The sequence below is a fragment of the Thalassophryne amazonica genome, chromosome 3, assembly GCF_902500255.1.
Source record: "Thalassophryne amazonica chromosome 3, fThaAma1.1, whole genome shotgun sequence".
Classification (NCBI taxonomy): domain Eukaryota; kingdom Metazoa; phylum Chordata; class Actinopteri; order Batrachoidiformes; family Batrachoididae; genus Thalassophryne; species Thalassophryne amazonica.
Genome location: NC_047105.1, coordinates 98,370,784 through 98,388,483, shown reverse-complemented (window position 1 = coordinate 98,388,483; position 17,700 = coordinate 98,370,784). Strand labels below are relative to the sequence as shown.

Sequence of the window (17,700 nt, the reverse complement as noted above, 5' to 3'; positions counted from 1 at the left end):
TTCCTTGTCAGCTGATGTCTGGTGCAGCAAAAAAAAAGTAACTTGCACAGTTGGTTTTCAGTATTAACCACACTGGCAATAATTTACTTCACAGAAACATTTTGTGCAGCATTTATATTAAAACGGAAAACTCTGGCTGTCATGGAAGTTTAAAAAGTTCCAGCTTGTTTAAATCCAGGCATCTCTGCAGTTAAATACTCTTTGTTGCTGTCTGTATAAAGCTAGCCATATTGTCACAGAACACATCCTGTTTCTTGCATAAGAGTCTTTCACAATAAGGGTACAGAACAAACAGTTGAGGAGAAAAACATAGTGAGAACTCATTATTTTTGCTTTTTTACAATGTGCCGAGGGTCACAGAATTGATTTAATTTAGGTGGACATTTAATACACTTTAATTAAAAAATAATGTAATTTCAGGTGTGTACCAACTTTCTATATGGCACTTTATCTCTGCAGAATAAAGTAACTCACTCTGGCCCTTTTTTAATCTCTGCAGCAAAAAACAAACAAAAAAAAACGTGACTCAATGAAAACAGTGGAACATCCAATCTCCAGGCAACAGAAGAGATCTGCCTGAACTCCCCTCTGTGTTCTGAACATGCACAAACCTTAATAACGAACTTTGCGGACATCTGTTGTCGCATTTTAGTGGATGGAAAAATGACTTTTGCTGGACAAAAACAAACACAAACGGAATAGCTCATTCACCATGTTACAGTGACAAAGGTATCCACGCTGCCACACAATACTTCCTGTTTCTTGCACAATTGTGTTTAACAATAAGAGCACTGGACAAACAGATGATGTCATCACAAGTCCGACATGGAAGAGGAGAAAAACATTGTGAAAACTCATTATGTTTTGCTTTTTACAATATGCTAGGGGTCACAGAATTAATTTAATTCAGGGGCAATTAATACATTTTAATTAAAAAAATAATTACTTTCAGATGGGCATTTGACCAAATTTCTTCAAAAAAGAGGGTGGGCTGATGCTCAGCCCTGGGGCCTCAGACGCGTGAATACAGTATTTATTTTTTCATTTGTTGTTATTAAATGACCTCTTTCTTTGGCAGCATTTTCCAGCCCAACCTTGATGTAGGCTTGAGCTCACAGTGTCAGGAGTCTTATCTATCTACTCTGGTTGTGTTGTAGATTTACATTGGCCACATAGTGAAGTATGGTGCAGCCGACGAGGATGGCCGCCTGCGATCTGGAGATGAACTGATATGTGTGGATGGCACGCAAGTGGTTGGCAAGTCACACCAACTGGTGGTGCAACTGATGCAGCAGGCTGCCAAGCAGGGCCACGTTAACCTCACTGTTCGACGAAAAACTAGCTATGCCGGTAAGAAGTGGAGGAATCAGGATGATTAGTTTATCACATCTTCTAATAAAACTAAAAACGACCATTGTCAGCATGAGTCTATAGAAGTCTGCATTTGTCAGCATGAGTCTGTATTTTTATATACGATGTGCATCCAAAAGGTATCTGACCTTGTTTTATCCTATGGAAACAAATGAAGCGTGCGACTTGTCGTTTGGTGGGGAAGTGTAGGGAACCTTCTTGCATATGCCTGAATTTTTGTCGTCCACAGAGCACATCAGTCGCAATCATCAAGCCTTAGAGTGAAAACGTGTACTGAGCTCTCGTCGGATTTTCATTTGCTGTAACATGACAGAACGACTTGAGGCCATCCACAAGCCACTCATTCAGCTCAGCTGATTCAGGCTTTTCTGGCCAAACACAACAGTCTTGTGATTTGTCAGGGTTCCGACTCTCCTGTTATGTCTCTTTGATTTTTGGCTGTTCAAAATTACACTAAAAGAGACCATTTGAGTTGCAGGAAGACATCATGGCGAATGCTACGGCCCAGCTGGACACCAAGCCAAAGAGGACTTCCAGAAATACTTCCAACAATGGCAGAACCTCTGTGAAAAGAGTGTGTGTGAGAGTAGGGAGTCTAACACATCACAAGAGTGTTGTGTTTGGCCAGGAAAGCCTGAATCAGCTGAGCAGAGTGAGCAGCTGCAGATCTTCTAGATGTAGTTGCTTCTCCTTCTCCATCAGTGGCTTCAGGATGAATTTTGCTGACACGCTCCACATGCCAAAATCCTCCATCAAAATGGAGCCTGTGCTAATTCCCACATCCTCCGGAAGTTCTTTTATGGTGACATGACAGTCATCCATGACCAAGTCCATATTCTGCCAGTCACTTGGTCATTTTGGCTTCTGAGTGGCCTCAAGTCATTCTGTCATGTTACAGCAAATGCAAATCTGGTGAGGGCTCATTACCTGACCGTAGCTGTTTCCTTGCTAATCAGCGGCAGTTTCTTGTTAGCAAGGCCAGAGCGTTTATTTCACTTATATAGCAGCTCTGTATTGATTTCTTGATTAAACAAACTTCTAAACACTTAGTCGATGAGCCAGGACCCCTAAAATCCGCCTATCGGTACCACCTAAAAGATTGAATTCTCATAGCTATTTTTGGACAGTAACACATCCCTAGAGGTGGAAAATGGGTGATAGCAAGTCAGATTTGGTAGCCTTCCTTTTTTTAAGCGCATTGTTCCTAACCGTACCCCTAATTTGCCATGTTATGAAATGCATAAAATACAGACAGTGGTTGTAGATTTGCATATACTAATATTTTACCATATAAAAGCATATAAGGACCACAAATAAACAATAGAATAGCACTCTAGCATATTAGAACATCTAGAGAATGTTAAGTTGTTTTTTTCTTTACCAAAAAGATGAACATTTTGTAAAAACAAATATCCTCATTTTTATATTATAGATTCCTGGAATATGCATATGCAAATTATCTTAATGCACAGATTTCAAGCAATATATATATGAACTCTTTATGAATCTTTATTAGTATAGTTGCAAAATATGCGGCCTTTGCCTAGCTATAACAAAAAGTATACATTTATTTATGCATAGCTTTTGATTTTGTTCCAGTAAAAAACACACAAACTGTAGACAAAAACATCTTAAAACATAAAATTTAAGCATTTAACTGTTAAACCAATAATGAATTTCTATATACAGTTGTCTCTTTCTGCTTATCAAACAAATGCTCTGACATAATATTCTTTGAACAGGAATCACACAGTTTGCCGCCTTGAGATAGCCCTTTTATCTTTGCATATTACATGTTTCAAAGTTTAATACATAACATTGGCAAACTTGCAGTTTAATAGTCATCTTCATCTTCAATGTTCTTTTCGGTCTCCGAATACTCCATGTCTAGGTCCGATGCCTGGTTATCACAGTATTGCAGTTAGCACATATCAGTGCATTTCAGTCCATTCTCCAGACAGACACAATTTGGCCTCTCACATTTTCTTGTGCAGTTGCTTGCTAGCAGGTCCAATACAGCTTCTGGAGCTGGCTGGCCTTCCATCCAATAGATGACCAGCTGTTCAGTCTCATTTTCCTTTTCAAGCTTCCATCCTCTTGCCACAGGGGTTGGGGTCTGTGGGTCTTTCTCCAAGCATCTTCTCCAGATGGTAGCTTGGTAGTTGGCTCGCTCAGCATGTCTTTCCAAGCTGTCCCTACATGGTGGCAACTGGTGGCTTTCTATTTCACCCTTCTTGGCACAAAACAAGTGGTATCTCAATTCATTGACCTCTGAAGATGCTGCCCTGTGTGCATACAGGAGACAGATGAATGCCTCCAACCTGTCCATCAGTTCTGGTGAGAGGTCCCATTCATGGCCCAGATCTGTGAATACCTTCTGGACATCTTTGGTAGTTTTGAGAAGGTTCAGTGCTTTCGATTTGCCTTTGTTTGCAAATGCAGTAACAGTGTCACATCCTGTGTAAGCGTGCATCCCCGGTAAAGCCTTGCAGACTTCTCTTCCAACAGTTGTCACAATCTTCCCAATATCAACATATCTCACATGGCCTTTGCTTCTACACTTATGGAAAAATTTGACACCAGTTTCATTGTCAGACATAGGATTAACACATTGGTATCTTCTGAAGCAGTGACAACTGCATTGAAGCCCTCTCTTGCAGCATGAGCTGCAAGCAGAAGCAAACGTCCATCTGCCTCTTCCTGTCCACAGCAAAGCTCTTGCATCTCCTTACTGCGCTCTTGTGTGATCATGAAGCATCTATCACCAACTGTTGCAATGATTTCCCTGTTGCTGAGCTTCTCACAATACTCTGGCTTCTTCCATTCATTCACAATAAATTCAATGAGACTTGTTTTGTTGTTGACTTGGCTCAGATATTTCCTCTGTTGCCGCACTTTATGTGAGGGTGTAATGCTTTGTAAGCAAAGGCCTGTCTCTTCTCCTCGCAAGGATCTTTCACTGTTTTTGATAGTGATGTCTTGGTATGTGTCGAATACAACAATAAGTCTTGAACTTTGGCTTGCATCACTCAGTGCCATGCTCAAGACAGTTGCTGCCACTTCTCCAAATGTAGCCTGATCTCCTTTCACCCTTTGTACCAAGTTCATCCCATCAATAATGGTGGCTGAATGAATAGGAATTTCCTTTCAACAACTGGCACATTCCTTTGAAGGAGAGATGCAAGTGCTGCTTTGTTGTTCTTTCGCAGCCCACCCTCAGGTGTAGCGAGGGCCCATGGAAGAGGCCCCAGTGCATGTGAGAGGACATCCACCATGTATAGATTCCGTACCTGTGCCATCACAATTATGCAGCCAAACAGAGTTCGATCTGCCTGTAGGATGAATGCCTTGTTGCTGGTTTTCACCTTGGTCTTCTTTTGAAGATTGCTGAATGTTTTTATTTTCAGTGTCCTCATCACCCATTTGCATGTGCATAACTGCATGTATTCTCCTATACCTTAGGATGTAGATTTAGACATGAAGATCATGTTTTTATGCATTAGGTGTGAATTTGGATTGTTTTTTGCATTTTAATGTTGGCCATTTTGAAATCCAAGATGGCCACCATGAAAACTGAATTTTTATGATTATCAGTAAAGTACTCCTAGGTGAACATCTAGGTCAGGGGTCTTTGGGAGAGCAGCTTCTGTTTCTTTTTTCTCCATTATTCTTCAACTCGTTTCATTTTTTTAATTTTTTTGTTAACTCTTTGATGTCTCCCATTGAGGGTTTTTGTAAAAATAAGAAATGTAAATAAAGTTTGGAAAAAAAAGGGAAAAAAAAGCTTCCATTCACGTTTTGCTTCTGGAAACACGAGTCTGACGTGTGGTTTTTGAATGTACAATGTGAGCAGTCAGATCGCATCAGAGCATCGGGTCGTACAGTGTGAGAACATTAATCGTGCGCTCTGAACTTTTACACCATGCGGTTTTGTCGCAGTTTGAGCTGGAGCCGAGTACAACGATTGCAAATATCGTACAGTGTCTGCCCAGCTTAAGAGTGTCTTAAACAGACAAGACGGCAGAAAGACAGAGAGGAAGGAGAGACAATCTCTGGATGTTGAATGTCAGTGATTCAGTAACACACTACCTGCTTGATTGTGCAGGAATAATGTTTGTGGTTGACCTCATCAGGAATGAGCTTACTTTTCCCAACCAGCATAGTAACGTAATAATGCCTGAGACAAAGATAATCAGAACATTGCGATACCTGGCTACGGGAAAAATATAAATTGCATGTAAATTCTATAACATTCATAATGTTTTTAATATCAAAGTAAACAATGTTAGCAGCCATAGCCTAAACTCACCTGTTTGAGAAGAACTTTGCTTGTGTGCTGCAATCTCCACTCTTGCTTTGGATTACAGCACGTACCAGGACTTCTCACACTCGTCATGGAGAATAAACATAACAATAGGCTAATCAATATAATAATCTGCATGTGAATGAGGTACGTTCAAACATTCTGAAGCTTTGTAACAATTCAATTTCAATTTATTTCATTTTATACAATGCAAAATCACAACAAAGCTGCCTCAAGGCGCTTACAAGTAAGATCTAACCCTACCAATCCCTAGAGCAATCACACATGACAGTAGTAAGGAAAAACTCCCTCTGATGATATTAAGGAAGAAACCTGAAGAGACCAGCCTCAAAGGGGTAACCCACTGCTTCAGCCATTCCAACAGTTACAAGGTTTTTACAAAGTTTCACTAAGCTGAAGAAACAGAAAACATGAAACCAAAACATGTGCTACATCAGCTTCAGGCATGGCACCTCGCGGCCAGTGCAGCATCCCGTGGTCCGCACCCACCAGTCCCATACACCACCCTCCATACCTCGGACAGAGAGATAAAGAGCAGAATTAGTCGGTCGGAAAACTACACTTAAGGTATAATTCATCGGCGTTAAATCAACAGGAAAGCAGAGAAAATACTAAGGTGATCACCGACCACAAGACCTAAGCTTCACTAATAGACCCAGAATTTAGATAAAGTTGAGGTCAAGCCCTGTTCCATTACAAATAAAATAAATTTAAAAGGATAGGAAGCATTGTTGCATACTATGCCAGTATGCTCGCCATTCAAGGGGGAGGACAAATGCATCTTAAGTCTGGACTTGAATATCTCTGCAGAATCTATCTGTTTTTATCTCCATAGGGAGATCATTTCACAAAACAGGTGCATGATAAGAGAAGGCTCTGTGGCCCGCAGACTTTTTATTAACCCTAGAGACACAAAGCACTCCTGTGCCCAGAGAAAGCAAAGCCCGGGCTGGTACATAGGGTTTAATTAGGTCAGCTAAGTAGGGACGTGCTGGTCCGTTAATAGTTTTATAGGTTAATAGCAGAACCTTAAAATTCGACCTCACAGAGATGGGAAGCCAGTGAACAGACGCCAAAGTGGGTGTAATGTGGTTAAACTTTCTGCTTCCTGTCAAGAGTCTGGCAGCAGCATTTTGAACCAATTGGAGACCCCTAATGCCAGAAAATAGATCATTGCAGTAGTCTAGTCTAGAAGAAACAAATGCATGGATCAGGGTCTCTGCATAGCCATAGACAGGATGGGATGAATCTTCATTATATTTCACAGGTGGAAGAAAGCAGTCCTCGTAATAGCTGTAATGTGTAGGTCAAAGGACAATGTGGGATAAAAAATCACCAAAGTTCCTCACTTTGTCCGTGTGATGTATGACACACAAGCCTAGGATAAGCGTTAGCTGATCAAACTTTGGCTGATGTCTCACTGGACCTAGAACCATCATGTCAGTGTTGTCTGAGTTTAAAAGTAAGAGTTTGCTGGACATTCTGACGCAAGGCAATCGTCTATGCCAGTGGTGTCCAAACTATTCCAGAAAGGGCCGAGAGGGTGCAGGTTTTCCTTGCAGGGGACCTAAGATGGATCCCTGTGGAATACCATATGTCATGTCACCAAGGTTAGACATAGTATTGGTGTATAAGACACAATGAGAACGACTGGTTAGGTATGATTTCAAGCATGCAAGGACATTCCCAGGAACCCCATAATGATTCCCCAGCAAATCAAATAGAATACGATGATCCACCATATCAAGCGCAATGCTAAGATGTAACAGTAACAGAACCATAGTGGTGTCTGAATCCATTGCAAGCAGAATATCATTTACCACTTTAGTGAGAGCTGTCTCTGTGGAATGATATGTTCTAAATGCAGACTGCAATAGCTCAGAGATTTTTTTTTCAGCAAGGTGGTGCATGAGCTGTTGTGAAACCACTTTTTCCAGAATTTTGGAACAAAATGATAGATTTGATATTGCCCTATATTTTCTCAATACACTAGGGTCAACATTAGACTTCTCTGATTTGAAACTTTTAGGAACAGATCCCGAGGTTAATGATAGATTCATTATTTCCAACACAATAAGCCCAAGAGTGGGTCACAGCTGCTTAAACAGTTTTGGTATATGGTCGAACAAGCAGGTTGTTCTGTTAATAGACATTACAAATTTAATCAGCATGCCCAGTAAAATGCTATTAAATTCAGTAAATCTAGGTAATGTATCATTAATGGCACCCACCTCGATAACATGGTGTAGTGAGTGGCCAGATTCAGGCATGCTGGGATATATTTAACCTAATGTCATCTATTTTATTTTTGAAGTAATCTAAAAAATCTTGGACTGCAAAAGGAGAACGACTTACAGGTGGTTTTCCATGAATACGTTTTCCCACTGTGTCGAACAGGAACTTTGAATTATGCTTGTTTTTGTTCATCAAATCAGAGTAATAGGCCCGCTTTGTACCCAGTCGTGCATGCTGATAGTCTAGCATAGCATTGGGCCACGAGAGGTAGAATACTTCTAGTTTTGAACTATGCCAATTTTGTTCTAGACCTCTACCCATATGCTTGAGGCCACGTAGGTAATCATTGAACCAATGCGATTGTGTTTTGGTGGTGTTTGGTTTAATATCAATGGAACAATCATGCTGAGTGTGATTGTGAGTGCTGAGTTTAAGCTGTCCACAAGACTGTCTACTAAATGGTCATTTTCTGAAAGTGTGCTAAGATATCAGGCAGTTTGGGTTAAAGTTCAGTTATAGTTGAAGAGTTGATGTGTCACCGCAATCATGAATAAGGTTCTTGTTCCGGTGAACACGGCAGCGAGATTGTAAACTTAATGAGTGATCTAAGACCACTGACATGAGAGGCATGATGTCAGTATTCGTGACAGCAATACCGCAGACGAGGACCAAATCCAGGGTATTTCCACTAATGTGTGTCGAACCCTGAATGCATTGCTGGAGTGTAATGTCCAGAAATTATTTGCAGAGGGGGTCAGAAGGCTTATTTATATCAGCGTTGAAGTCACTAACAATCTGCACTGGTTGCCAAATAATATGGTTGATTTTTTTATACTTTTGACCCTGGCTGTACATCAATCAATCAATCAACTTTTTTCTTGTATAGCGCCAAATCACAACAAACAGTTGCCCCAAGGCGCTCCACATTGCAAGGCAAGGCCATACAATAATTATGAAACACAGTCTACGTCTAAAGCAACATAACCAAGGGATGGTCCAGGGTCACCCGATCCAGCCCTAACTATAAGCCTTAGCGAAAAGGAAAGTTTTAAGCCTAATCTTAAAAGTAGAGAGGGTATCTGTCTCCCTGATCTGAATTGGGAGCTGGTTCCACAGGAGAGGAGCCTGAAAGCTGAAGGCTCTGCCTCCCATTCTACTCTTACAAACCCTAGGAACTACAAGTAAGCCCGCAGTCTGAGAGCGAAGCGCTCTAATGGGGTAATATGGTACTATGAGGTCCCTAAGATAAGATGGGACCTGATTATTCAAAACCTTATAAGTAAGAAGAAGAATTTTAAATTCTATTCTAGCATTAACAGGAAGCCAATGAAGGGAGGCCAACACGGGTGAGATATGCTCTCTCCTGCTAGTCCCCGTCAGTACTCTAGCTGCAGCATTCTGAACCAACTGAAGGCTTTTTAGGGAACTTTTAGGACAACCTGATAATAATGAATTACAATAGTCCAGCCTAGAGGAAACAAATGCATGAATTAGTTTTTCAGCATCACTCTGAGACAAGACCTTTCTGATTTTAGAGATATTGCGTAAATGCAAAAAGGCAGTCCTACATATTTGTTTAATATGCGCTTTGAATGACATATCCTGATCAAAAATAACTCCAAGATTTCTCACAGTATTACTAGAGATCAGGGAAATGCCATCCAGAGTAACGATCTGGTTAGACACCATGCTTCTAAGATTTGTGGGGCCAAGTACAATAACTTCAGTTTTATCTGAGTTTAAAAGCAGGAAATTAGAGGTCATCCATGTCTTTATGTCTGTAAGACAATCCTGCAGTTTAGCTAATTGGTGCGTATCCTCTGGCTTCATGGATAGATAAAGCTGGGTATCATCTGCGTAACAATGAAAATTTAAGCAATACCGTCTAATAATACTGCCCAAGGGAAGCATGTATAAAGTGAATAAAATTGGTCCTAGCACAGAACCTTGTGGAACTCCATAATTAACTTTAGTCTGTGAAGAAGATTCCCCATTTACATGAACAAACTGTAATCTATTAGACAAATATGATTCAAACCACCGCAGCGCAATGCCTTTAATACCTATGACATGCTCTAATCTCTGTAATAAAATTTTATGGTCAACAGTATCAAAAGCAGCACTGAGGTCCAACAGAACAAGCACAGAGATAAGTCCACTGTCCGAAGCCATAAGAAGATCATTTGTAACCTTCACTAATGCTGTTTCTGTACTATGATGAATTCTAAAACCTGACTGAAACTCTTCAAATAGACCATTCCTCTGCAGGTGATCAGTTAGCTGTTTTACAACTACCCTCTCAAGAATCTTTGAGAGAAAAGGAAGGTTGGAGATTGGCCTATAATTAGCTAAGATAGCTGGGTCAAGTGATGGCTTTTTAAGTAATGGTTTAATTACTGCCACCTTAAAGGCCTGTGGTACATAACCAACTAACAAAGATAGATTGATCATATTTAAGATTGAAGCATTAAATAATGGTAGGACTTCCTTGAGCAGCCTGGCAGGAATGGGGTCTAATAAGCATGTTGATGGTTTGGATGAAGTAACTAATGAAAATAACTCAGACAGAACAATCGGAGAGAAAGAGTCTAACCAAATACCGGCATCACTGAAAGCAGCCAAAGATAACGATACATCTTTGGGATGGTTATGAGTAATTTTTTCTCTAATAGTCAAAATTTTGTTAGCAAAGAAAGTCATGAAGTCATTACTAGTTAAAGTTAATGGAATACTCAGCTCAATAGAGCTCTGACTCTTTGTCAGCCTGGCTACAGTGCTGAAAAGAAACCTGGGGTTGTTCTTATTTTCTTCAATTAGTGATGAGTAGAAAGATGTCCTAGCTTCACGAAGGGCTTTCTTATAGAGCAACAAACTCTTTTTCCAGGCTAAGTGAAGATCTTCTAAATTAGTGAGACGCCATTTCCTCTCCAACTTACGGGTTATCTGCTTTAAGCTACGAGTTTGTGAGTTATACCACAGAGTCAGACACTTCTGATTTAAAGCTCTCTTTTTCAGAGGAGCTACAGCATCCAAAGTTGTCTTCAATGAGGATGTAAAACTATTGACAAGATACTCTAACTCCCTTACAGAGTTTAGGTAGCTACTCTGCTCTGTGTTGGTATATGACATTAGAGAACATAAAGAAGGAATCATATCCTTAAACCTAGTTACAGCGCTTTCTGAAAGACTTCTAGTGTAATGAAACTTATTCCCCACTGCAGGGTAGTCTATCAGGGTAAATGTAAATGTTATTAAAAATGATCAGACAAAAGGGAGTTTTCAGGGAATACTGTTAAGTCTTCTATTTCCATACCATAAGTCAGAACAAGATCTAAAATATGATTAAAGTGGTGGGTGGACTCATTTACTTTTTGAGCAAAGCCGATAGAGTCTAATAATAGATTAAATGCAGTGTTGAGGCTGTCATTCTCAGCATCTGTGTGGATGTTAAAATCGCCCACTATAATTATCTTATCTGAGCTAAGCACTAAGTCAGACAAAGGTCTGAAAATTCACAGAGAAACTCACAGTAACGACCAGGTGGACGATAGATAATAACAAATAAAACTGGTTTTTGGGACTTCCAATTTGGATGGACAAGACTAAGAGACAAGCTTTCAAATGAATTAAAGCTCTGTCTAGGTTTTTGATTAATTAATAAGCTGGAATGGAAGATTGCTGCTAATCCTCCGCCCCGGCCCGTGCTACGAGCATTCTGACAGTTAGTGTGACTCGGGGGTGTTGACTCATTTAAACTAACATATTCATCCTGCTGTAACCAAGTTTCTGTTAGGCAGAATAAATCAATACGTTGATCAATTGTTATATAATTTACCAACAGGGACTTAGAAGAAAGAGACCTAATGTTTAATAGACCACATTTAACTGTTTTAGTCTGTGGTGCAATTGAAGGTGCTATATTATTTTTTCTTTTTGAATTTTTATGCTTAAATAGATTTTTGCTAGTTATTGGTGGTCTGGGAGCAGGCACCGTCTCTACGGGGATGGGGTAATAGGGGGACGGCAGGGGGAGAGAAGCTGCAGAGAGGTGTATAAGACCACAGCTCTGCCTCCTGGTCCCAACGCTAGACAGTCACAGTTTGGAGGATCCCAAAAAATTGGCCAGATTTCTAGAAATGAGAGCTGCTCCCTCTAAAGTGGGATGGATGCCGTCTCTCCTAACAAGACCAGGTTTTCCCCAGAAGCTTTGCCAATTATCAATGAAGCCCACCTCATTTTTTGGACACCACTCAGACAGCCAGCAATTCAAGGAGAACATGCGGCTAAACATGTCACTCCCGGTCTGATTGGGGAGGGGCCCAGAGAAAACAACAGAGTCCGACATTGTTTTTGCAAAGTTACACACCGATTCAATGTTAATTTTAGTGACCTCCGATTGGCGTAACCGAGTGTCATTACTGCAGACGTGAATTACAATCTTACCAAATTTACGCTTAGCCTTAGCCAGCAATTTCAAATGTCCTTCGATGTCGCCTGCTCTGGCCCCCGGAAGACAATTGACAATGGTTGCTGGTGTCGCTAACTTCACATTTCTCAAAACAGAGTCGCCAATAACCAGAGTTTGATCCTCGGCGAGTGTATCGTCGAGTGGGGAAAAACGGTTAGAGATGTGAACGGGTTGACGGTGTACACGGGGCTTCTGTTTAGGGCTACGCTTCCTCCTCACAGTCACCCAGTCAGCCTGCCTTCCCGACTGCACGGGGTCTGCCAGGGGGGAACTAACGGCAGCTAAGCTACCTTGGTCCGCACCGACTACAGGGGCCTGGCTAGCTGTAGAATTTTCCACGGTGCGGAGCCGAGCCTCCAATTCGCCCAGCCTGGCCTCCAAAGCTACGAATAAGCTGCACTTATTACATGTACCGTTACTGCTAAAAGAGGCCGAGGAATAACTAAACATTTCACACCCAGAGCAGAAAAGCACGGGAGAGACAGGAGAAGCCGCCATGCTAAAACGGCTAAGAGCTAGTAGCTATGCTAAGCTAGCGGATTCCCAAACAGGGAATCCGACACTAGACAGGCTGTGGAGCAGCACAGGTAACGCACGACAACAGTGCTAAAATAAAATAAAAATCCACTAGACAGGCTGTGGAGCAGCACAGGTAACGCACAACAACAGTGCTAAAAAATAAAATAAAAATAAAAATCCACTGGACAGGCTGTGGAGCAGCACAGGCAACGCACGACAACAGTGGTAAAACAAAATAAAAATCCACTAGACAGGCTGTGGAGCAGCACAGGTAACGCACGACAACAGTGCTAAAATAAAATAAAAATCCACAAGACAGGCTGTGGAGCAGCACAGGTAACGCACAACAACAGTGCTAAAAAATAAAATAAAATAAAAATAAAAATCCACTGGACAGGCTGTGGAGCAGCACAGGTAACGCACAACAACAGTGCTAAAAAATAAAATAAAATAAAAATCCACTGGACAGGCTGTGGAGCAGCACAGGCAACGCATGACAACAGTGCTAAAACAAAATAAAAATCCACTAGACAGGCTGTGGAGCAGCACAGGTAACGCACGACAACAGTGCTAAAACAAAATAGAAATCCACTAGACAGGCTGTGGAGCAGCACAGGTAACGCACAGCAACAGTGCTAAAACAAAATAAAAATCCACTAGACAGGCTGTGGAGCAGCACAGGTAACGCACGACAACAGTGCTAAAACAAAATAAAAATCCACTAGACAGGCTGTGGAGCAGCACAGGTAACGCACAACAACAGTGCTAAAACAAAATAAAAATCCACTGGACAGGCTGTGGAGCAGCACAGGTAACGCACAACAACAGTGCTAAAAAATAAAATAAAAATAAAAATCCACTGGACAGGCTGTGGAGCAGCACAGGCAACGCACAACAACAGTGCTAAAACAAAATAAAAATCCACTAGACAGGCTGTGGAGCAGCACAGGTAACGCACGACAACAGCGCTAAATAAAAATCCACTGGACAGGCTGTGGAGCAGCACAGGTAACGCACGACAACAGCGCCCAAAAAAATAAAATCAAAATCCACTGGACAGGCTGTGGAGCAGCACAGGTAACGCACGACAACAGTGGTAAAAAATAAAATAAAAATCCACTGGACAGGCTGTGGAGCAGCACAGGTAATGCACGACAACAGTGCTAAAAAAAAAAAAAAAATAAATAAATAAAATAAAATAATAAAATAAAAATCCACTGGACAGGCTGTGGAGCAGCACAGGCAACGCACGACAACAGTGCTAAAACAAAATAAAAATCCACTAGACAGGCTGTGGAGCAGCACAGGTAACGCACGACAACAGTGCTAAAATAAAATAAAAATCCACTAGACAGGCTGTGGAGCAGCACAGGTAACGCACAACAACAGTGCTAAAAAATAAAATAAAATAAAAATAAAAATCCACTGGACAGGCTGTGGAGCAGCACAGGTAACGCACAACAACAGTGCTAAAAAATAAAATAAAAATAAAATCCACTGGACAGGCTGTGGAGCAGCACAGGCAACGCACGACAACGGTGCTAAAACAAAATAAAAATCCACTAGACAGGCTGTGGAGCAGCACAGGTAACGCACGACAACAGCGCTAAATAAAAATCCACTGGACAGGCTGTGGAGCAGCACAGGTAACGCACGACAACAGCGCCCAAAAAAATAAAATCAAAATCAAAATCCACTGGACAGGCTGTGGAGCAGCACAGGTAACGCACGACAACAGTGGTAAAAAATAAAATAAAAATCCACTGGACAGGCTGTGGAGCAGCACAGGTAACGCACGACAACAGTGCTAAAAAATAAAATAAAAATCCACTGGACAGGCTGTGGAGCAGCACAGGTAACGCACGACAACAGTGCTAAAAAAAATAAATAAATAAAATAAAATAATAAAATAAAATAATAAAATAAAAATCCACTGGACAGGCTGCGGAGCAGCACAGGTAACACACGACAACAGTGGTAAAAAATAAAATAAAAATCCACTGGACAGGCTGTGGAGCAGCACAGGTAACACACGACAACAGTGGTAAAAAATAAAATAAAAATCCACTGGACAGGCTGTGGAGCAGCACAGGCAACGCACGACAACAGCGCCAAAAAATAAAATAAAAATCCACTGAACAGGCTGTGGAGCAGCACAGGTAACGCACGACAACAGTGCTAAAAAATAAAATAAAAATCCACTGGACAGGCTGTGGAGCAGCACAGGTAACGCACGACAACAGTGCTAAAATAAAATAAAAATCCACTAGGCAGGCTGTGGAGCAGCACGACAACAGTGCTAAAAAATAAAATAAAAATAAAAACGAAAGCGTTAGCAAGCTAGTTAGCTTGCCAACGCTGATGAAGGTTAGCTGATAAAAGAGCTCCGTCGCGATGCTTCGACCGTTAGAGGTCTTCTTTAGGCGTTGGAGCACGGTGAAAAAGTAAAAAAGTCTTGAAAAAGACTGTTAATTCAAAGAACTCAAACAGCTCAGTTCAAACAGCTAACAGATACAGCAGAACACCGCTGTGCTCCGGAACCAGAAAAAAGTCCACCCTCCACCACAATAATGACTCAACACGGGAAACCTCACCCGGCCCGGACACGGAAAGGATTGACAGATTGATAGCTTTTTTTTTTACATAGTATCCTGGGCAGCACGGAGAGTCAGATGTTAACCCAAACAGCTCGTAAACTAAACCCAGATTTATACATTCAAGCAACACCCCTGCCTTACTTTGTATCACCTGGGACATGACTAAATGTCTACTACACTGGTGGGCAGGCTTCATTTAAGGGGAGGACAGCAGTAGGTTTAAGTCAGGTTTCACATAAACCAAACATGACTAAGTGGTGTTCCATAATTAGATTGTTTATCAACAGTGATTTTGAGGACATTGATCTTATGTTAATGAGACCCACACTAAGGACCTCAGTGGGATTGACCATAGTATATATAAAATGCCTAAAATTAGGTTTGGGTTTAGGAAGTTTCATGCGGGTTGAAGGCAGCAGACAATGTTGCAGGAACAGCCAGTGGGCATCCTCAATATTAGTGCTATCCAGTCTAGCAATGGGTACTAAGATGCCCAAACATATCCCTCCAAGCTCTTTATTGGCATGTCTGCAGAAACAGGCCACAGTCTCAACTGGACAAATTTCTCTCCCTGCCACATACACTGCACTATCACCATAGTGGATGTTCTGCGCTAATTTCCCAACTAAGATAAAGGATTCCATGTCCACATTAGTCGTAAGCCTTGCAGGTTCTGTAGAGTGCTAATGTTACCCTCCCTATAGAGCTCTATCTATGTTTGCAGATAAGATGTTGGCACCTTCCCCGGTAAGGTGAGGGCTGTCTGGCATCAGCAAGCCACGGTGACCTCAAAAGAAGGCCAGCTATCAAACGAAACTAAAGCCTTGCTTTCTACAAAATTGCACCAGCCAACTATTCAGTGACATCAGCCTGCTAAACGCTTCATCATTACCCCAGGAGGGTAGGGTACCAGAGACTATTAATTGATGCCAACACATCTTTTTGGTGAGGTTACAAGTCCTCACTATACTATGTCCATTTTGTGACCTCCGAGTGTCTCATCCAAATATCATTGGAGACAACATGAATAACTATGTGGCTATATCTAGTGTCGTGTTCCTTTGGCTGACTATTCTTATGCAACATTAGCACCCTAAGGTGAGAGGCGAAGTCAGGTGTTCTGGATCCAGGAATACATTTAACGTCAGATGGCATCTGTTACTTTGTGGGTGATAGACTCCCCTATCACTAATGCACAGCGTTTTGGCCTAGAGATAAGGGTAGAAGTCACCCGTGGACTTGAAGGGCTATCAACAGGCATGTCCAAGGCTGAAAAAGGGTTCACAGTTCGCAGTGACGACTGTGATCCAGGTACCACAACCAGGCACCAGGTCCTACGTGACTTCTTCCACCTAACAACAGTCTGAATGCCATCCTCTTTAGCTAGCATTGCTAAGCTAATGCTAATGGCCGCACTAGCCGGCCCAATACTAAGGTTGTCTGGGATGCCCGTTTCATCTCATCCCATGAACTCAGAAGGTGCTGTAGCTTGCCAACAGGCCTCCCTGCAAAGAGAAACACCGCATCGCGCAAGATTAACGTAGAGTGTAAGGTAATTTGTGCACCAGAAAATCTAAATGTGTAGCAGAAGCTAGTGCAAGCTAACTACTAACAAAAATGTTTACCACTCCTAAGATTCACACAGGAGTAAAATAATGAGCTAAAATTTGCAGCGGTTGTACTTAAAAACACAGAAGTGTTAGACAGGTTACAGAAATAAAGAAAATAAATGAATACAACCTTGTATTAATTAGAAGAGCGCAGTTCAAGCCAGACATCAAGGAGGCAGTCTGTCTGGGAGAATGTTTCATTTACTTAATTTAATTTTGCTGAGTTTCATCATCATGACATTAAATTATTTTCACAATTGCACATTTCTTAATAGAGTACAGGTTGTATGATCAATTGATTTTACTGACCATTCATAACTCAGTGCAGAGTGATTTTTTTTTTTTGTGACAACCAATCACAGCTCTTAGAAGACTGCATGATACTGAGCAATGGAGTCAACCACACCTCCTCACAAATATCAAAATTTCTGCCCACTCCTTGCTCAGAGTTGTTCTCAGACACTTTCTGGATCACTCTTAAGCTAAGATTCCTTGCTAGGAATCTTTATAGTGGAGCAGATATGCACAATATTTGGGGTGAATTGTGACTTTGACGATAAAAATTTGGCACACAGT

At 41.4% G+C, this 17,700-nt stretch overlaps 1 protein-coding gene across 1 annotated transcript in view; it reads left to right on the top strand.

The window, feature by feature from the left end:
* LOC117507809 (membrane-associated guanylate kinase, WW and PDZ domain-containing protein 1-like) overlaps positions 1 to 17,700 on the top strand; it is a 467,280-nt gene that overhangs the window by 415,604 nt on the left and 33,976 nt on the right. Inside the window, exon 17 of the mRNA XM_034167605.1 lies at positions 1,158 to 1,350. Within this exon, the coding sequence (XP_034023496.1) occupies positions 1,158 to 1,350 (193 nt within the window). The remainder of the gene's footprint in view (positions 1 to 1,157; positions 1,351 to 17,700) is intronic.